Source organism: Alligator mississippiensis, chromosome 7 (genome assembly GCF_030867095.1).
Source record: "Alligator mississippiensis isolate rAllMis1 chromosome 7, rAllMis1, whole genome shotgun sequence".
Taxonomy (NCBI): Eukaryota; Metazoa; Chordata; order Crocodylia; family Alligatoridae; genus Alligator; species Alligator mississippiensis.
Window position 1 is genome coordinate 10778117 of NC_081830.1, and position 20928 is coordinate 10799044.

General features: G+C 55.6%; 2 protein-coding genes across 3 annotated transcripts; both read left to right on the forward strand.

Annotated features, from left to right (window-relative positions):
• The first annotated feature begins 372 nt into the window (after window positions 1–372).
• GCK (glucokinase) lies at window positions 373–16201 on the forward strand. Its single transcript, XM_059731686.1, has 10 exons — window positions 373–410; window positions 1961–2151; window positions 4366–4520; window positions 5728–5847; window positions 6270–6365; window positions 6637–6736; window positions 10700–10883; window positions 12190–12345; window positions 12896–13129; window positions 13584–16201. Exons 1-10 carry the CDS (start codon window positions 373–375, stop codon window positions 13726–13728), a joined length of 1419 nt encoding a protein of 472 aa, XP_059587669.1. The 3' UTR covers window positions 13729–16201.
• An 882-nt stretch (window positions 16202–17083) lies between these two features.
• MYL7 (myosin light chain 7) lies at window positions 17084–20871 on the forward strand. 2 transcript variants are annotated; one of them, XM_059730533.1, is made up of 7 exons: window positions 17084–17149; window positions 17746–17856; window positions 18130–18205; window positions 18649–18753; window positions 19402–19480; window positions 19741–19789; window positions 20707–20871. In XM_059730533.1, the coding sequence occupies exons 1-7, from the start codon at window positions 17147–17149 to the stop codon at window positions 20806–20808; spliced, it is 525 nt and encodes a 174-aa protein (XP_059586516.1). In that variant the 5' UTR covers window positions 17084–17146; the 3' UTR covers window positions 20809–20871. The 2 variants fall into 2 exon arrangements, with proteins under 2 accessions (XP_059586516.1, XP_059586517.1); XM_059730534.1 differs by having other exon boundaries at window positions 17131–17186.
• Window positions 20872–20928: the final 57 nt, after the last annotated feature.

Consider the following 20928-nt stretch of genomic DNA (forward strand, 5'->3'; position numbering starts at 1 on the left):
AGCCAACTGTGTGTATACCTAGCTGGACTTGCAGGGTCATAGGCATCCCATGGTGCCTCCGGGGTTCCCTCACAGCAGGTCTGTGGCAGCAAGACAAGTCTCTGCACATGGATGACTGTGTTTTGGCTCCACCAATTAGCCCCAGACCTACAGGTCCTCTACATACAGCTTTCAGATGGGGCTGATGGTGCATGCAATGTACAGAAACAGCTGGGGCGGGCCTCAAGGCAATGATGCACCTGTTAGAGAGGCCAGTACCCTTTGGCCAACCCCAGCTCCCACCCTGTCCTTGTGCTGTGAGGCGAACAGATCCACCCGCAGGGAAGACTGACCTGTAGGAAGTGCGGGAGAGTGGAACAGTTCCAAACAGAGATGACGTGGGATTGTGAGGGTAAATATAGAGCAGTCAGGTGGGTGTGAATCACTGAGCGTATGCCTGTGTGAGGAGGGCACCTGCAGCTTGGCTCAAACAGAGGGAGGAGTTGAGATTCACAGTGATGATTTCAGGGGATAAAAGAGTTTGTGACGGGACAATAGACCAAGTGCTGAACAGCCCACCTGAGGACATCCATCTGGATGGAACCTACAGAAGACACACAAATCATGGGGTGACTCTGCCCCTTGCACCCAAGGGGCCTGCCCCAAGTCCCCTGGTTGGGGAATATCAGCACGAGCTCAGCTGAGAGCCATGGTGGGACTGAGCTGCCAGCCTGGCCTTCTACCGGCACTGATCTACATTTACTGGGTTGCCCTGGGGACAAGCCACTGGTGTCTTTCTCAGACCATTGATGCCCTATACCAGCCTCTCCTGGGGGCTTGTACTGCCCTGACACAGAGGGTTCATGTCATTCACAAGGTCCCTCGTGGCATCTGAGTCCCTTCACCCCCCAGCTGAGTCCATGATGCTTTAGCTGGGGGAGCTGCTGTGACTGCCCAGGACCAAGTCACTGGGGAGGATTCATTCTCTCAGGAGAAGTGGAAGGTATAGAGATACTTTAAATGGGAGCCTAATTTTCTGCAGAGAAGGACTGAGACTTTGGGCCCCCTTGAGATGGCTGCTTCCTCGTCTCCAGTCAAGGTGAGCATCTGTGGGACAGAGATGTGGCTAGGGAATGTCTGGGGGGCAGGTTGCTGGCTGCACCCTGCAGAGACAACACAACCCCAAGCAGGGAGTCCAGGTCTGCAGCACTAGCTTCTCAGTGTCACGGCCCTGCTTGTGGCCCCATTCAGAAGGCCTTGGCTCCAAAGGGTATAAAGAAGCCATTTTCTTAGGATGGGATCTGCAGAAATGCACAACAGCCAGACCCTGCCTTGACTCCAAGAGGGATGAGCCTGCCAAAGGCTATTCAGTTGGCAAGCTGCACTTTCAACGTGCCCCTCAGGATGGAAGCAGACATTTGTGATGCTGAGAGCCCGTGGCATTAGTGTGAGAGAGTTTATACTGTCTCCTGTATTAGGCACCTCCTTGCAGTACATGAGAGCCTAAGGCCTGGACAGTGTGAAACCCAGACCAACTTGCCACACTTACTTGGTTTTCACATCTCTTCCAATGCCAGGAGGGCTCAATCCCTGGCCTACGCTCATCCAGCTGAGTTCAGCTGGTGTCACAGGCAGCAGTCAGATTCCTGGCTTCCTCTCTGCTCCCTTCAGACATCCATGCTGTACAAGAGCAGCAGGACAATGATGTGAACTGCCCAAAAGGGTGGTGGGCCCTGCTGTCCAAGCAGAGGCAGGGCAGGCATCTCTCTGGGATGGGTTGGGACCAACACATCCTACTTCTGGGCCCCAATGCACAGGAATGGGCCAGCTTCATGTTGAAGAATGACATAAGAGGCTGCTCAGCACCCCCCAGCTTGAGACCAAGGGGTATCACAGAGGTGAGCCCCTACTCCAGGAATACACTTCCTTGCACCCTCCCCAAGCCCTGGTCTCTGGCTCCCCTGCTCCTCTCCCCTCCCAGGCACTCACTGGTGTCTTTCTGGTTCCAGGTGGAGCAGATCTTGTCCGAGTTCAGGCTGAAGGAGGAAGACCTGAAGAAGGTGATGTACCGCATGCAGAAAGAGATGGACCGGGGTCTCAAGCTGGAGACGCACAAGGAAGCCTCTGTGAAAATGCTGCCCACTTATGTACGCTCCACACCCGAGGGCTCAGGTAATGTGGCAGCCCACTGGCAGGGAAGCCATGGTCTAGGCTCTTACCTCTTGCTTCCCAGGCTGCCTTCCTCCATTGGAGAGAACCTGGTTCTCCATGTCTTTCCCTTCCAGGTCACTCTAAGTCACTCCATGGACCCCTCCATCGTCACTCTAGGGCAAGGGTGGGCAAAATGCAACCTGCGGGCCAGATGTGGCCCACCAGGCCATTTTATCTGGCCCACAGGGCCCCTAAAAATTTAGAAAATTAATATTTACCTGCCACTGGCTGCCTGTCATGTGGCCCACGATGGCTTGCCAGAACTCAGTATGCAGCCCTCCGCCCGAAATAATTGCCCACCCCTGGTCTAGAGTGTCTGGTAACTTGCTTGCAAACTCTGCTGCCTCGGGTGGCAGCCATGCCTGACCAATGCCTATAGCTCTGGGCAGTCAGCAGGGGCAGAGCTGTGCTAGCCTGCTCTGAGCCATGCCCAGCCAGCAGATCCCTGCCCCTACAGTACCAGTAGCCACGACATTCGTCTGCTATGCTATCTCCTTGGTCACTGGAAAATCCCATTCCCCCAGGCAGCAGAAGGAAGCTTACAACCACCATGGAGGGAGGTCTGTCGGCATCACACGTGATGCTGGAGCAGGTGGTAGCAAGAATTCACATTGGAGGGTCAGTTTCATTTGCTTAGGTTATAGACCTTGGCCAAACTGGGCCCAGCTGGACCCTCCAAAGAGAAGCGGCTGGGCCTGGAAAATGGACAATTATAGCAGCAAGGAGGGTCCTGTTTGCAAGCTTGGATTCCCAAGCAACACTTCTAAGCTACCATATTTTCTCATACACAACATGCACCTTTCCCTCAAAAGCCAAAAACTGAAAATTGGAGGGTGCATTATATGCGAGAGATACAGCAAGGGCAGTTTTTGCCACTTGCTGGGCAAAAGTGAAAGTCACGTCTGCAGCAATCGAAAGGGAGCAGAGCAATGAGCAGGCTCGGCTTGCTCCCGGCAGGCAGCTGCTACTCACTCACTACCAAGAAAGATTATTTTTTTCTTCATTTTGCCTTTTGAAAACAAAGTGTGTCTTATATTCCAGGCTGTGTTGTCTGTGAGACAATGCGGTATGAACTTCTTCATACAGGGAGGTTCACCTGTGACTCATGAAGGGTAGTAAACACCCAGAGAAGGGGATTTTTCTCTCTCTGAAAAATGTTGCCTTTTGTTTTTCAAATGACACCACAACTGTGTGGCCAGGAAGCACTTTCTTTTTGTTTTATTACTCAATAACCTTTTTTTTTTGCAAACATACAGTGAAACTGCATTTGACTGAAACATTTCTGGGGAAAATTCAGCCAACAAAATCTGATGCTTGGGGTTTTTCAGGGATTATTTTCTGGTAAAACACCACAGCTTCTTTTGGGGAGGGAACACTTGGACCTGAAGTTTTCCAGGTTTCTAATGCAGGAATCAAGCCTTTTTCCAGCCTCCAGGCAGAAAGGTTCCAACAGCAATTTTTTAACCATCACCTACAACTTATCACTGCTGTAGTGCCTCAGAGGCTGTTGTGCAGCAGCTGGTGACTAGGTGCTGCAGAAACACAGCACAACGATGATTCAATAGCTCTTTAAATACTTATGCTCCAGCATATGGCAGACTGGGATTCTGTAGTCTCTTCTTTTTATAAGCTTGCATTTGCCAAGAAATGGTTTAGTAGCTCAGTTACAAAGCCCACGGGGCCTGGAGAAAGGGTGGTGGGCCTGACTGACACCATGGTCAGTAGAGTTATTGATCCCAGGGCCAGAAGGGGTGGGTGTGATCCTCTAGCCTTGCCTCTTGCATAACACAAGGGATTTCCCAAGTGCAGCCCACTTACTTGTGATTGGATTGGAGGAGATCTTCTAAACAGATGCCCATTCTGGATCTCCAGATCATGGACCCTCTCCCATCTCTGGCTCATTTGACCTGATGCCTGTTCATCCTCCTTGACTGCACGTTCTTAGAGCGTGGCTGACGGAGACATCTGGAATGGCTCTTCTCCACGTGGAAGCTGTGAGAACAGAGCAGAGCTAGCAGGGAAGGGGAGGATTTGTAGCTATTTCAGCCTATTGCTTGCTAACCCCCTTTTCCCAACACTGCGCTGCAGCTTCTCTGCTTCCACCTGCGTGCGGGGATCACGGCTGCTGGCTAAGGATCCCTTCTGAGCTAGGCCCCATTTCCTCTGGTGTTGCAGAGGTTGGGGACTTCCTCTCCTTGGACCTTGGGGGCACCAACTTCCGGGTGATGCTGGTGAAGGTGGGAGAGGGTGAGGAAGGGCAGTGGAAGGTGAAGACCAAGCACCAGATGTACTCCATCCCAGAGGATGCCATGACCGGGACAGCGGAAATGGTGAGTGCGGATAAAAAGTCCAAGAAATCCATCAATGAGGCTGGGGCGACCCAGAGCAAAAGGAGGCTGCTTCTGGGTCTTCTTTGCCTTCTTCCCACTTGTCAAAGCTGACCCTTTCAGTGTGGAACAAAGCTGAAGCCATGTTGTAGCTATTCAAGCTGCCCCTGATATAATTTTGCTTTTCTGCCCTGATTGCATTCATCCTGAACAGCACTCCTATCTGCCCTCTTATTAATACTTCTACTCAGTGGGTGTCTGGAAAGAGGCAATAACGATGTGTGTCATTTGAACAAATGCGTGGATGAGCTGTGCTAACCAGGCCCTTAGACCTTGTGGGGGATGGAAGAGGATGGAGGTCACTAGCAGGGGTTTTTTTTCCTCCTCACAACCCAGACCTTGCAGGCCGTAGCAACCTAATTTTTCCTTTTTGCTACTCACATGGCCTCTTCTCCCAGTCTCCAGGCAGCTGGGTCCACTTGCATCCCAGCCACAGCCCACATCAGTTGTGGTCCCCACCCACGCCATTGTATAGACCACCAAGTGCTCTAGGTACTTGCCCAGCTCAGAGCTGTTCACCCTTCCCAGACAACTCTGCTTTACCCTCAGCAAGCCCAGGAGTCCTGCTTCCAACCCCCACATGTCCAACAGGAACCAACGGGGTACAGAGCATGGGGCTTGGGGCTGAGGTCTTCCCTCACTGGCATCAACCCCACCTGTACCTCCATGTGGGAACAGAGCTGCCCACATGGGCTCAGCAGAGGTGAGGTGAAGCCATGTCCAGCTGTGCCAGCACCAGGGCTTGAGGCTGCCATAGCAGTGGATGGGAGCCGTGCCAGGGGTTCTGCAAGCCTGGCTGTTGGGACATGCAGGTTGCATGGGCTGGAGGAGGAGGAGGGCACCCTCTCGTGGGCGACCGCAGCCTCTGCAACACTGCACTATAGAAATCTCACATAGATGGCGTGGTTTTCAATGTACAGCCACCGGAACAGTGGCAGTGTCCAAGGGAAAGACAGTGCCTGGCCTCTGGAGAGCTGAGCCAGTTGCGACACGCTGGGTACAGCAGTATGGAGCCAGTGTAGTATGTGTCCCCTGCCCCACAGAGGTGCTGTTGCTGTCTTGGCCCCAGGAGGCACTGGGGTTGGGCAAGCTGAAGATAGGTTCAGTAGCCCAGCAGAGCCTGCACTGAACTCAGCCCTGTCTCCTCCAGCTGTTTGACTACATCTCTGAATGCATCTCTGACTTCTTGGATAAGCATCAGATGAAGCACAAGAAGCTGCCACTGGGTTTCACGTTCTCCTTCCCTGTCCGGCATGAGGATATTGACAAGGTGAGGTCTTGCCCTGCACTTGACTGGGCCGCTCCTTGGGACAGCACAGGCTGCAGGAGGCTGTAGATGGGGCATAGGGAAGGACTTGGTACAGGGAATGTTTCAGCTGCAATGCCTGGCCCTACCTGGTGCCACGGAGCTGCCACCAACACCTGCATGTTGCATTCCAGACCCAGAGCCACCTCCTCTTGGGCTGGCATCTTTGTCCAGATGTGAGCCCCCCTTTGATCCCCACTTGCATCCTCTTGCCCTTCCAACTCCAAACCTGGCCCATGCAGGGAGCCACAACTGCCTGGAAGCAAGGACCATGCTGGGAATGCTCCACGCACATGCGGATGTCCCAGGACAGATGGCTGTGGTCTCTGCATCTCCCTCTCTTTTGCAGTGCCCTGTCCTAACCCTTCTTCCCTCTGGCCCCACAGGGAATCCTCCTGAATTGGACCAAGGGCTTCAAGGCTTCAGGAGCTGAAGGGAACAATGTTGTGGGGCTCCTGCGAGATGCCATCAAGAGACGAGGGGTGAGGAGGCTTGTAAGGTTCTCTTGAGATGGGTATCACACCATGGGGCTGCTTGAGGCACAGTGTGCCCATGGGAGGAGGCCTCTAAGATCCATGGATAGCCTGGTTGTACAGGAGTGTCGGTAGCTGCCATGCGTGCATCTGTAGGGCAGCCCCAGCTTTCCCTGGACTCCCTCCTGGCAGCAAGACCCTACCCCATAGCCCACGCCTCTTCTTCCCTGGCCTCTGTCCTGGACATCATGGACTCTCTCTCTCGTGTCCTTCTCTGCAGGACTTCGAGATGGATGTCGTTGCCATGGTCAATGACACAGTTGCCACTATGATCTCCTGTTACTATGAAGATCACCGCTGTGAGGTTGGCATGATAGTGGGTAAGATTCCTGACCACCTGGACACCCCTTCCAGCACAGGGGTCGGGGGCAGGGAGGGCAGCACATCCATCAGAGGTGGGGAGCCACTTCCCGCCCTTGATTTATTTGTCTTCAGCTGACTCCCAGTAGTGCCATCACAGGGGCTTGGCAGGGTCCTATCAGCAACTCTGGGCAATGGGAGGCCTCATCCTTGGAAATGGCTGTGGTAGCCATCTGGCAGGCAGGGCAGGAAGGGCTGTGCTATCTGCCTGCTCTGGACTGGTTGGCTGGAAGCTCTGGACTTGCAAAAGCGCTGAGATGTCCTGCTGAAGGAATAAAAGCTGGCTCCCACTGTGTGCACCCACCTGGAACCCCCCATTGGTGGGGACCAGTGGGCTCATCCCACCCAGCCACGATAGGTGTCGATGAGGTGTTGCATCCTCCTCCCCGCTGTATCAGAATATCTATGACTAGCATCGGCAGTGATGGAGCCAGCTGGGGCTTTCACACTAGCAACACTCAGCCTGGACAAACACTGCTTGCCAGGGGCCAGCCTGACTTCCTTTCACTTCATCAGCATCAGAGGTGAGCTTGTCTTGGAGCTGGAGCCAGCAGCCCACAGGCTGCTCTATCGGCCAGGTCCCCTCAATGCAGGGGTTCTGAAGTAATGTCACTGTGTTCTTAGAAGCGATGTCAGAAGGACAAGTGATGCAGATTGGTCAGCACTGTGATGTCACTCCTTAGAGGTGGGGCTTCCCACAGAGGTATCAAGGATGTCGTCTCCATCATCCCCTTATTCAGCAGCCCATACTTCCCCTTCATCAGCCGCCCACACAGGGCAGTGGCTCCCACCCTCCAGACGCACAGGACACCTGGGAGGTGGAGGACGGGGATGAAACGAGTGTCGAACACATCGCAGGCAGTGAGAACAAATCTGATTCCAGATGGAAATCTCTGCTAATGACTGGAGGTGCATTGAGCAGGAGTTCAAAGCTCCTAAATCTCCCCAAGGCCACGGGGCTCTCGGCAGTCTGCCCCATGGATGGGAAGTCTCTGCCTGGTGGTGTAGATTGCTGCATCGACTGGCTTTCCACATCAGCGAGCAAGTCCTGCTGACCCTTGCTCCTGACCTCTGTTGGGTCCGTGTTTGCTTTCCAAGCCAATGGTGCTAAGCAGTCACCTCCTGAGAAGTCCATGCCTGCTAGCTGGGACCCTAGAGAACCTAGAGTTCTCTGCCATGACTTCCACCCTTCCCAGGCAGCCCCTGTTGGTTTTGAGGAGCTGCGGGCATGTTCTGTGGGAAGAGTCTGGCAAGCTCCAAGTCCCTGCAGAGGAGTTTGAGAAGTCTTGACAAACCCCAGCACTGAGTAGGGGAGCTCTAAGCAGGAGGCCTCAGGGCTGGCTGCTGCCATCACAGGAAGGGGGTCTGTCAGGCCCCATGTTGTTTGCATGAAGGTTTGCTTCTGTTTGCAAGCTGGAGAAATCGGAGCTGGAGTTCCAGATTCAAGCTTGGCTGTGCAAATTCAGAGACCTCAACTGATGGAGGTGGCAAACCCAGAGCGTCATCAAATGGGCCATAAATGCAACGATTTGTCTCAGGGGCAGTGTCACAGAGCTGAAGCCATAAACATCCAGGAGTAGGGAGAGCTCCTTGAAGCTGTCTAAAGCACAACGATAAATGCCCATGCTCATTCAATGCCACTAAGACTCGGGGTCTTTGCTCTAAGACTGAGACCTGAAGTAGCAATATTCCAAGGAAAAACCTACTACACCACAGCCAGGGAAAGGAAAAAGCCATATAAAACAAAGCTGCCTAAATCGCTGTTCCAAAAGCCACTGATAGCTGTATTTTGCAGTATCCCATTCCTCTGTGTTTAGGTTCAACTCTAGTTTGGCCCCAATAATAGTTAGTTAGTTATTAGTTATGGTCATGAAGGCTAGTACTACAGGAAGGTGGAGATTGTTGCTTTTAGGGATGGCCCATGATTGAGGCTCCCGGGTGCTATTAGAATATACATCCTCCACGTCCTAGAGCAGCGAGGCAGTGGAATAGACGCCCAGGGGAGTTGTGGACTCTCCATCCCTGGAGGGTTCAGGAAGAGGTTGGATAGGCACTGGTCGGGGATGATCTAGGTGTAGCAATGCCTATTTTCTATCGTAGGTAATTCCCAGATTTCTGGGCTTTTCTGGTTGTCCCCTACCCTCCCATTCTGCTACATGTCTCAGGATATTTTTAAGTCTTCCTCAGAGGCATTGGGTGCTGGCTGCAGCCAAGACTAGGGATGGCGATTCGGCTGTGCCAGTGCTCCTGCTGGGACTAAAGCTGGGTCCTGGCTAGAGGGTCTTGCTGTCTGCTTAGGGTCAGGCCAATGCTGCATTGAGGGTCAAGAAGGAATTTTACCCCCTGGTCAGACTGGTACGGACTTGGGGTGTGGAGTGGAGTGGTTTGCCGCCTTCTGTAGCTGGAGTTGTGGTAGGACATTGGCTGCTGTGGTCTCCCTGCTTTACCTGTGGCAGGTTTGGGTGTGGGATCTGTGTTGTGTCAGGATTTCCTGAACAGGTTAAATTATGAATTGTCTGGGATGGTTTGGATGGGATGATCCTGACTCAGGCAGGAATTGGACTGGATGTGACTTCTGGAGGTCACTTCTAGCCTAACTTCTCTATGATTTCTATGAAGATAAAGCCCTTGGGATCCTCAAGGATTTCTGGGAGAGACATTCCCATGGCCTTCACAGGCAAGGCATCATAACAAATGGATCATGCTGCTGGCAAGGAAGAGCTCAGCCCTTCCAGAGAGAAGGAAGCGACTGGAAAATGGGTCAGAGCGTCCGTGACGTGCTAGTTGGGTCCCCCCCCCCCCCCCCCCCCATTGGACAGCTGGTGCTGGAAAACAGTGCGTGTGTGTGCCCGCTGATCCATGTGATGCTAATACGGCACTGAACTGCTGAGATGGCAGCCCCTAGGAGCAACAAGTCTCTTGGTATTAAGTGCAAGCCACGTGCCAGGTCTGGCCCGGGCAGACCGATTGTGCTCTCTGGGAGTGACCTGAATCTGTTGTTTGGGTGATAAACAGTGCAGTGCATAGGCCAGAGCCTGGGTGCAACCTCTGAGCGCACCCTCTGGAGATGAGATGGCTGAGCGGGGAACGAGGCACTGGGCCCTGCCTCCTGTGTGCTTGGGAACCTTTAAGAGGATCTGAGTGTTGCCCACCCCACTGATTAGGGATGCCATTGAGGTCTGAGCCAGGCATGACTCTCATCTCCATCACCGTGGTGTCCTGCAGCCTGCACCCTGGCTGCCCACACTGCAGCTTGCTTCTCCAGCATGGCACAACGCTCTATCCCAAGGTCCCTTATGGGGCCCTTCTAGGACTCAGTCAGCGGGCAACTCTCTCCTTTTGGACAGCAGAGATGGGAAGTGGGGTACAGAGGGGCCAGATGTCTGGAAACTGGGCGTTATGGGTGAGACCTGGAGATCCAAGTGAATTCCAAACATGTGTCAGGACAGGGTTGCCTAACTCATGGCACAAGTGCCAGGAGTGACACCAGCAGCCTCTGTGTGTGGCACATTGCTGACTGGGGAGGGGACAGGCAGTAGAGGAGTAGCTAGGGCAGTGAACAGAAAGCAAAGCAACCGATGGGACAGGGGACACAGGGAAGGAAGCAGAAAGTAAAGCAGCTAATCAGGCAGAGAAAGGGCACGGGAGTGGCATTTGGGGGAAGGTACAGGGCTAATTTATCATACACTTCTCCCCCCTCCCCATGAGGAGGAGTCACATGCTGGAAGCTGGAAGCTGAGCCATGCTCCCACAGCCAGGCAGATACTCTGTGGAGGTTGACTACAGGGGTTCAGAGTCCAGATCAGTGACTTGATGGTCAGCCCTCGGTCCCAGGGTAGACACAGCCACCCTTTACAGAGCTTGGCTTCCCCTGCTCCCCCTTACCCTGCATGACTAACACAGTCTCTCTTTCCCTCTGGCAGGGACAGGCTGCAATGCCTGCTACATGGAAGAGATGCACAACGTGGAGCTGGTGGAGGGCAACGAGGGCCGGATGTGCGTGAACACTGAGTGGGGTGCCTTTGGGGCCTCGGGGGAGCTGGACGAGTTCCTCCTGGAGTACGACCGTGTGGTGGACGAGACTTCACTTAACCCCGGTCAGCAGCTGTAAGGAATATGACAGATACAGTTCACCTTGCTGCTCGCTGCTTTCGGGTCGCGCGTCTCTGTGCTGTGGGGGCTGTCGCTCTGCCTCCTGTCAGTGGGAGCTCAGAGGGGGGTCTCTTAATGCAACTCCCTCTTTCTCCTGCCCCAAAGCTGAGGCCTGAGCCAGGGGGTGGCTGGCTAACACACTGCCAGTGTTTGCTGCCCAGAAAATGTGCAGAGCCCAGCAAAGAGCAAAAGAGGTTGTTTTCCTGGTGCTCACACAAAATTAGCCTCTATTATCAGGCCATTAATCTCCGGGGAGAGCAGCCTCAGCTGGATGGCTCCGTCACACACGCCATGAGTGCCCCAGCAAACGCTTGCCTGCGTGCATAGTCCCCACCACGTAACACACTCCAGTGTACATCCAAACGCACATGGGCCCGCCCCACCACGCACATCCACAGGCACTGAAACGTGGGCCTTCTACACACTCAGAAACTGGCTGGTCCACACCCTCTGCACTTACTTGTGCTCTGGACTTCCTAACAAAGTAGTGAAGGCAACAAGGCTGGGGTACCTCCACAATGGAATGAGATAAGGATATAGGATAAGAGGATTGTGGTTCCTACAGTAGGATCTGGGCATGCTGAACTGTGGTGTGGTGTCTGCATGAAGGGGTGGAAAGGAAACTCACCCTCCACAGTGCTGGCTTGCATGCCTAGAGGTCTCATAATCCCAAAGGGCTCTAAAGTTAGGAGGGACCTCAGGGGTCACAAATGCAGCTGTTCCTCAGTCATCCCTGCCTAGTGCTTATCCAGCCCCTAGTTGAAAATCAAGAGTGAGGGAGACCTCCATCCCTCTCCTGTGCAGTCTGCTCCCCTGCCTGTCCCAGCAGTAAGGAAGTTTTCCCTGAGACCTAATCCACCTCTATCCTGTGGCAATGTCCAGCCACTGCTTTGTGCTTTGGTCTCTGGGACAAGGGAGACTAGATGCTCTTCCTCTTGATGGCAGCCTTTCAAATATCAGGAGACTGTTATCATATCCCCAGGATATCCTGTCTTCCCCAATGACACATGCCTAATTCAGTGTTTCCATAACTAGCTCCAGAGGGAGTGAAGATACAATGAGGTCTCTGTAGAGGGTGGGGTTGGGTCCAACACAGCACTGCTCAGCACAGTTGGTGAGATTGTCAGGAGAGCGCTGCAGATGCAGTGCTGCTGCTGTTCTAGGCAGTGGAAGGCAGACAGGTGTGTTGACATGGGTGGTGGGCAAGCGTGCCTGGAAGCCCGTCCTCACTGCCCTGACTGCTGCCCTTGTTCCTGCCCAGCTATGAGAAGATCATTGGCGGGAAGTACATGGGGGAGATTGTGCGGCTGGTGTTGCTCAAGCTGGTCAATGAGAACCTGCTCTTCAACGGAGAGGCCTCGGAGAAGCTGAAGACCAGGGGTGCCTTTGAGAGCCGCTTTGTCTCACAGATTGAGAGGTACAGGGGGCTCCACTGCTGCCACCTTGCACCCTAATAGCCTGCTGACATCCCAGGGCAGGCTGGGGAGGGGTCTTGGAATTCCCCAGAGGTAGGAGAACTGATGGAGTAGAGGGGACAACACAGGCCTGGGCAACACTCAGGCTCTTGTGTCCCCACATTACCACCCTATGCCTTGAAGCTGGTAGGCCATGCTCTGGGCTGGCACTTAAGTGGTCTGGGCTCCATACCCAGAGCTATTTGGCCTCTGCACCTCAGGACATACCTGATTAAGCCTCTAATCAATTAGTGATGAAAATGACAAGAAGACAACTCATCTCCTGGGTAAAGCACTGGGAGGTCCACGGGGAACAGATGGGTCCTTGCTGGGGATTCATTAGCAGGAAGGAGGGTGCTGGGGTCAAGCATGGGAATGACTCCTGCACCCTTCCTTGGGCTTTTGTCACTGGCTCCCAACTCTCCCCTTGCTCCCTGCCATTGTCTCATGGCATCGAGGGACCTTGTTCCATGGCAAGGGCCCCTGACTGGCTCTCTCCCTCCCCGGCCCTAGTGACTGCGGGGACCGCAAGCAGATCTACAACATCCTGACGGCGTTTGAGCTGCTGCCCACAGTCACAGACTGTGACATCGTGCGCATGGCATGTGAAAGTGTCTCCACACGAGCCGCCCAGATGTGCTCAGCCGGGCTGGCTGGTGTCATTAACCGCATGCGTGAGAGCCGAAGCCAGGACACACTCAAGATTACGGTGGGGATTGATGGCTCTGTCTACAAGCTCCACCCCAGGTGAGACCACATGAGGAGCCTGGGAGGGACAGACAGCCCCCCATAAACCTTTTTTAGTTTGTGCACCATCTCCTTGGCTCCTTCCATGCCTCTGCAGCTGTTGGTCTCAGAGCAGAGGGTTTCCAGACAGCAAATTGCAGCAAGCTGATAGGGTGCAAACCCTAAGCTGTAAGAGCAGTGGGGCCAGGGGCCAAGCTGCCCAAGGGAGAGGGGGAGTGTCCTTCAGTTGGATGGGCATCAGTCTGGAACAGTGCATCTTGCCTCTGTGGGCTGGGGTTGAGCTAGTTGACCCTCACAGTCTCTTCCAGCCCTGTGGGATTATTGTAGGGTGCCATCTTCCCCAGGAGATATTTGGAAGCATGGAGCATCTCCCAGCTGCTCCAGATGGTAGCCAGCAGTGTGAGAGCTGGTGAGACCACTGGACCTAACTCCCTCCTTCTCCGTCTCTCTCCAGCTTCAAGGACCGGTTTCACGCGGCTGTCCGGCAGCTCACGCCTGGCTGTGACATCACTTTCATCCAGTCGGAGGAGGGCAGTGGCCGGGGGGCCGCCCTCATTTCAGCTGCAGCGTGCAAAATGGCTTGCATGATTGGCCATTGAGGGGGTGAGCGGGGATTGACCTAAGGACTACGGCAGCAGAGGCCACGCCTGGGACATGGCTCCCTCTTGAGTTCTTTAGAGCACTCCCCAGAGCCGAGAGACAATGAGGGAGAGGTACCCAGTGGGAAGGGGGAGAAGCCTTTTCCAGCCCAGCATATCCACCCGCCTCCAGCCTGCTCTGCACCATGCGCTCACCACGCCAGGTTCAGCCTCTCCCCTCGCTGCCCCTATTCCCTCCTTTGCTGCTTCCGAGCCAGGCTCACGCCATAACCGTGGAGATCTCCTCCTGCTGTTGGTTTGTGGGGCACAGCAGGGGCAGGGCTTCACCCAACCACCCTCTTCTGATTGGCTCAGTGCACGAAAAGGATCCATCAGACATGGCCAATCAGCATGAGTGGCGGTCATAGATCTAGCTTCTCTCAGCCAATCAGGGCCCTGGGCCTCTGTTTCTATTGGGTTTGAATGACCACCTCTCTTGAGTTGGCTGGAGGCAGGATGAGGCCAGGCAGGGAATGGTCCCCTGTGCCTCCGAACCTGAGGCAGGAAGCATGGCTCCTCCCTAACCCCTTGCCCTCACAGGGCCCTCTCGCCCAGCTGTGGCCTGACCCCCCAGGAAGGGACCATGCCTGCTTACAGAGGTACCCTTAGGAGCCCCCTCCTTGACCTACTGGCCTTTTGTGCCCACAGCTGCCCCCTTCCCATCCTCAGGTATGCCCAGGAATCTAGCTCTGGCTCTTCCCTTCCTCTGCATGCACCAGTGTGCAGAGCCCTTGGCTGGCACAGGGTGTGGGGGGGCTGGCACTGCCCACGACAGCTGGAAGAAGACACAGGGCCTTGATTCTGATGCATGCCTGGGAGGGATTGTGTGACGGCAGGGAGATCCCAGCCCCCTGAGGGTGGCAGGCAGGGCCCATGCCCCACAGTAGAATCCCAGGGCTTTGGCAAGGAAGGATGTAGGATAGCATTACCCCCGGCTGTCTGTTCTCTCCCTGGGCTTCCCGTCTGGCCTGGCTCTGGGTGAGCCTGCTTCTATCAGGAGCAAGAATATAGCAGGCATCCTGGCTCCCTCCAAGTTAGCCCTTAGTTGCTCCCAGGGGGAGCTGGCAGGGCTGTGTCTGTTAGGGTCCTCCACCCCAGGTAAAGCCAGCCGTCCAAGGCCTGTCCTCTGCTCAGCGTTAGACACACACAGACATCCCTTCCATGCTCCCTGCTGCAGGAAGGGGTTTTCCAGGCTAATACCTCCAAGCCACAGGTCCAGTGTTGCTGCTGTTACAAAGCCACATGCAAATATGTCCTCTGCCATTCTCTGTCTATGCGTGGCATGCCAACATGCCCAGAATCCAGGTCCACGCAGTACCTCCAACACGCATTGCAAACAGCTCGTCTGAGATCCTCCCTGGCGTGCATGCATCCCCTGCACCACGCCACTCAGCTCAGGGGCACACACTCACACACACATACATACCCAGACATACCCGTGTGCCACTCTCATCTGTGCATGTCCACACCCACACTCTGCCCGTGACACTTCAGCTGGACACACAGGGCTTCCAATTCATTGTAAGTACGAATAAAATGGGCCTCAGGCTCAGCTGCTTGCTAGGCACAACATTATGCCCACCGGCGCGTGATTAGATTTAGTTTTGCCATGGAACTCATGCCTCGGCCACCCACAGCATGGCATCCTGCTGGCATCTGATGTGTTCCCTGGGACAGGGAGGGTCAGCGGATGCTACTATGGACCTCAAAGAGGTGTGATAGCCATTCCTGGCCCTGACGTTGACTCCACATGAGATTTCAGGTCAGCTCCTTCGTCTTCTGCTCTCTGCACATCCCTGCTAGCAAGCAAAGTTTCTGTCTCCCTTGGCCTGAAGGGCCTGAAGGATGCTCAGGCTCTTAGGATGGACTTGGAGCCTGGGTCTCATGGTTAGCAGGAGGGCAGGGGCATTCCAGCTGACAGGGGCAGCTGATTTAAAGGGAAGCTGAGGTGACCTGGGGTGCTTAGCCCTAGGGTCCCACTGTCTTGCTAAGAAGTGACCCCCTCCCTGCCAAGCAAATAGTTTGGGAATCTCAAGGGAATTCTGCTTCACAGTGGAGGAGACTGCAGTGTTGCCGCCTGTGCCCTTGTGACAATGCAGCACCCCAGCTTTACCTAGCTGAGTCTTCTTGAGAAGGCCACGGGATGCAGGGAGCTGCTGGCAGCAGTGGCATTGCGGGGTGTGAGGCACCCATCCATGGTCCAGGCTGAGCCCTGCAGGGTGTCCTGCTGCTGCTGGGGGCTTGTCCCCAGGGCACAGCTGCTAACAGTCTCGGGGCACAGGAGATGGCTCTCCCTGCATAATAAGAGGTGCCTGAGCAGGCTTCCCACTGAGAGAGTCCAGCTTGCAGGAAGGATGAGGCTCTCCAGGTCTCTGAAGAAGGCAGGTGGAGAGGGGACGGGGCGGGATGCCACGGCATGTGCTGACATGATATAATAAACCTGATTCACAACATGAGCCGTGTGCTGTCTTGTCAGATGTGCGTCAGTGCCGTGGCGTGTGATGTATCCTCCTGACACCAGGGAAGATAAGAGGGGCTGAACGACTCCTGCCTGGCACCAGCCCTCAGAGCCCCTGTGCCACCCAGCAGCCTCAATCCTACTGCTACCCCCACGCCACCCACTGAGCCCCAGAGGCAGCCGTACGCGGCCTGTGCATGTCCCCAGCACTGGGCTACCTATGCCCAGGCCCCCACGGTCCCCATGAAACTATCTTCCAGTGGGTTTCCATTAAGACATGCCAGTTCAGGGAAAAGAGCCATTTTTCTATGGAAATCGTTTGATTTCAACCACAAGTTCCATTCAAAAGAGTATTAGAGCTTTAAGCCAGAGGCCCTGACTGGCATTCGCTTCAGCATGGCTTGGATTTATGAGGCGCTTTATGCTTGCTCACGGATGAGTGTGCTAGACATCTCTGCACCCAGTCTGAGGAGGAAAACCCAAAGCCGGAGCCATGGTGTTTCCGCTGACCCCAGAATAGTCAAAGTCAGAGCCCAAAGACATCATTGGGAGCCAGACATGACATTTCCCCTGGGCCCTGAAAATGCAGGAAAAATGGAGGGGATTTGAAGGTATTTGTACCCCTTGGGATGAAAACCCAGCCTTGGGGACACTGGAATGGCCCAAGGGAGGGAGACTGGGAGTGCGGGGAGCCTGGGACTCTTTGCCGGCACTCAAGCAGGGAGAAAGGGGGCTTCTCGGCCCTGTCGGCTGGAATGTTGCTGTCATCCGGCCCTTATCATCCCGGGCTGGGACTGCCAAGTTTGGAGCTGTTGTCCTGTCCTGCTCCTAATTTAGCTGTTGGGGTGATAAGCTGTGGTATATAACCCTAGTTTGCCCTTGCCACTCACGGCTGAGGTACCGAGACAGTCACGTGGCAGGATGGTGAGTGTCTTGCGCTCGCGGCTGCTGGCTGGAGCAGGTAGGTCTGCTCCGAGGGGGAGTCCTGTCTTCTGAGGGCCGGCTGTGCACAAGGAAGGGGGCTGAGAGCCCCTCAGCTCAGCCCATGCCCTGCCCCGTAGTGCTGCCTGCCATGCTAATGCTTTGTTACCATTGCATTGCACTCAGTGCTCTGATTGGCTCTGAGTCTTGGGGACCAGAAGGATCCCCTGCACTCCAATAGGCAGACCCCGTACTACTGGTTTTCCTGATCTGCTGATTGGTTCAGACACAGCAGGGTCTGATTGGCCCTAATGAAACAACAGCAGGATTCCCCATGCTCTGATTGGCTGATCTTGGGAGCCTGATGGATTCCCTGCAGGCTTAGGGGCTCCCCTGGCAGTCGCAGGATCCCCAATATCCTAATTGGTTCTGACACAACTGGATTCCCTGTGCTCCAGCTGGCTCTCCCCTGTAGTGGTGGGATTCTCCACACTCTGGTTGGTTCTATCCCATTAGGGGCAGGATTCCCTGGGCCCTGATTGGTTCTACCCTGGAAGGGAGCTGGCTTTCCCATGCTCTCAGAGCTCTTTCCTCCACAGGCCAGTAGGAAGGCTGGGACCCGGAGCAAGGCCGCGGCCAAGCGTGTGCAGAGGGGCTCCTCCAACGTCTTCTCCATGTTTGAGCAGTCTCAGATCCAGGAGTTCAAGGAGGTGAGGGTGCCGCGGCTCACTGCACTCAATCCTCAGGGCCCCGGGCAGTGCGTGGAGCACTAGGGCAGAGACCAGGGCAAGAACCTGTTGCCAAGATGCTCAGTGCGGCCATGCTGAGGTTCCCCTTCTCCTGGAGCTGGAGCTTTAGGGGTCTGCCCAAGCAGATCTGGAGCTCCCGGCCCGGCATGCAGCACTGGGGTCCGAGCCTAGGAGGGCAGGGAGGGGCTCACACCCAGGCCCATTCCCTGGGGCTGACTCACGTGTCACCCCCAGGCTTTCAGCTGCATCGACCAGAACCGTGATGGCATCATCACCAAATCAGACCTGAAGGAGACGTACTCCCAGCTGGGTGAGTACCTGTGCTCAGCCCCTGGCCAGGACCAAGGTCCCACTCATTGGTGACCAGGGAGGGATCGCAGCAGAGTCTCGCCCACTTCAGGGCTGGTGCTGGGGTGCATAATGCAGGCAGCCTAAAGATAGCCGAGATGGGAGGGGAGGATGCCTGGGGCTGGGAGGTGCACTGGCTGCTCTGAAGACACCCACCTCCTCCCCCTGCTGCTGCCTTATCAGCCCCTGATAGCAGCCCCTTATCCCCAGGGCTCTGCAGCACTTGGCATCCCACGACTTCTTGCCTGTAATGTCATAACAACACACCAACTTCTTTCCTCCTTGGCAGCCCAGCTCAGACCGTGCTCTGCCCAGGGCACCGGGGCTCCAGGGGACACAAACTCCCTGACCTTTCCTGCACCCACCCCCACCAAGCCCCTCTCACCCTGGCCTCCTTCCCTCCAGGGAAACTGAACGTGAAGGACGAGGAGCTGGAGGAGATGCTGAAGGAAGGCAAGGGACCCATCAACTTCACAGTTTTCTTGTCGCTGTTTGGAGAGAAGCTCAACGGTGAGTCAGCTGTGGCCTGGCAGGGGCCAGCGGGGGCCACATGGCGTCATCAACCTCTGATAGTGATCCCTGATAGCCACTGTCTGCTGCTGGGGCTGAGCACGCTCTGTGCAGGGCAGGGCTGTAACCCCTGGGCAGTAGGACCAGGCAAGCAGAGACTGGGGCACTGGAAACCAACAGGCAGAAGCCAGGTCCTGGGAAGCCTGGAACCAGGATGCAGCCACCCCAAGCTGGGCAAATGCCCATGTCCTGTTGGGCTGGGGGGCAGCAGCCAGACAAACCAGGGAACCAGGCCCAGCTGGGGGCAAATTCCCCTGCTTGGAGGAGCCCTGAGTGAGCCTGAAAGTTGCAAAAAAACAAACCTTCCCTCCCTGCCAGGCATTATCCTGCCAGTGCAGCCTGGGTCTCCTGCCCTGGGGCATCCTAGCCACCCACCTGCCCAGCAACAGGGCCTGGCTTTGCCCTGAGAGGTGGCTTTTGTGGGGGTGTGGGAAGGTCCCTGGCACTTCTGGGCTTGGCCAGGCACACTGAGGGCAGGGCTAGGAGCATGAGGTCCTGCGGAGAGGAGCAGGGCATGGGGGAGAACTGGGAGGATGCCCCCCCTCACCATAGGACCCCTGTCTGAGCCAGTGGCATGGGCCTCTGCAGGCACGGACCCGGAGGAATCCATCCTCAACGCCTTCAAGCTCTTCGACCCCAATGGCACTGGCACGGTGAACAAGAACGAGTGAGTCAGGGGCCAAGGGGAAGGGCTAGGCTGGTACCACGCAGCCTCTCAATTAGGCCCCTTTGGGCCTGATGCCCTGTGGGGGTGGGAACCCACTGCTCTGGGTTTGCTTGGCACCACTGACAGGCAGCCCTGGGGATCTCCACTGTCAGGGCCAGGCTCAGAGGGGCCTCATGGCAGCCTGAGCAGCATAAGGCCTCTCCAGTGATCAGTCTTGGGGGACTCTATGCCTTTTCACCCACCTCCTGTTTCCTTGGCAGGTTCAAGCAGCTCCTGCTGACCCAGGCTGACAAGTTCTCCCCAGAGGAGGTGAGACCACCCTTGCTCCTGACCCAGCATGACTGCAGCAACCCAGCTAGGTTTTCTGCACCCTCCAAGGGCTCCTTCCCCTGCCCGGGCGAGCTCCTGACCCCTATCAGGTGCCTGGTGAGGCCCAGCCCTAATCTGCTGCACAAGCCTTGAACTAGATGGCTTGTGGCAGGCTTCACCTGTTATTTACAGGGTGTAGGATGAGGGGCTTGAACATACTGGATGCTTTAGAGGTCCCTTGGTCATGTTCCCTTGCCCTGAGGACCCAGGGCAGCTGTTCCACCCCCTCCAGAGTAATGGGGCAACTGAGGCACACAGCAAGTCCCGGGCAAAGTCAGGGAAGAACCCAGGAGTCCTGTTTACCAACCACTGCTTGGTAGAGCAGGAGGAGAGGGGCAGCAGGAGAGATGATCCCTGGGTCCTATCTGGTGGAGTAGAAGTGGAGCAGGTACATGGAGAGGGCCCGGGTGCTGCACAGAGCTCCCCTGGGTGCGGTACCTCTCTCCCCGGCACCACCGATGGGGCTTGTTGGGCTGAGCAAGTTGGAGTGTGGAGCCAAGGGAGGCCAATACCAGGCAGGTGAGGGGCAGAGGTGCAGGACAGCATCTGCACATATCCTGGAAGGGCAGAGCATGGCCAATGCCATGTATCTGTGGGTCAGGCAGCCCATAGCACAGATCCTCTGTGGAGCCTGAGCCTGGGCTGGAAGATGTGGGCAAAGAAGGAGGGAGGAAGGACTGGCACATGTGTGTGCAATGTGTGTCACGGAGTTCCCTATGACAGAGCTGTGTTGTGTGCGTGCATTTGTGCCTGTGCACATATACGTGTGTGTGTCAGTGTGAGTTGGTGTTGCGGGGCAGAAGCATGCATGTGCGTTTGCCTGGGCCCTGCTGAGACTCACCCCTACCCTCCGCCAGGTGGAGCAGATGTTCGCGGTGACGCCCATCGACGTCTCTGGCAACATCGACTACAAATCCCTGTGCTACATCATCACCCATGGTGACGAGAAGGAAGACTGAGGAGCAGGGCCGCGCGCTCACGCCCCACACCCACAGCCACTGAAATAAACTCCCGAGCCACTCAGAAAAGCCAGACTCTGTTTGGGACTTATGGGAGAGGGGGGGGTCTCCCTCTGTGGC

Coding starts and splice junctions, on each gene's coding strand:
- MYL7 (XM_059730533.1), top strand. Junction 18,206..18,648: donor GGAGACGTACTCCCAGCTGG/GTGAGTACCTGT, acceptor CCTTCCCTCCAG/GGAAACTGAACGTGAAGGAC. Junction 18,754..19,401: donor GTTTGGAGAGAAGCTCAACG/GTGAGTCAGCTG, acceptor GGGCCTCTGCAG/GCACGGACCCGGAGGAATCC.
- GCK (XM_059731686.1), top strand. CDS start 373: ATGACGTGGGATTGTGAGGGTAAATATAGAGCAGTCAG. Junction 6,366..6,636: donor ATGCCATCAAGAGACGAGGG/GTGAGGAGGCTT, acceptor CCTTCTCTGCAG/GACTTCGAGATGGATGTCGT. Junction 13,130..13,583: donor GTCTACAAGCTCCACCCCAG/GTGAGACCACAT, acceptor GTCTCTCTCCAG/CTTCAAGGACCGGTTTCACG.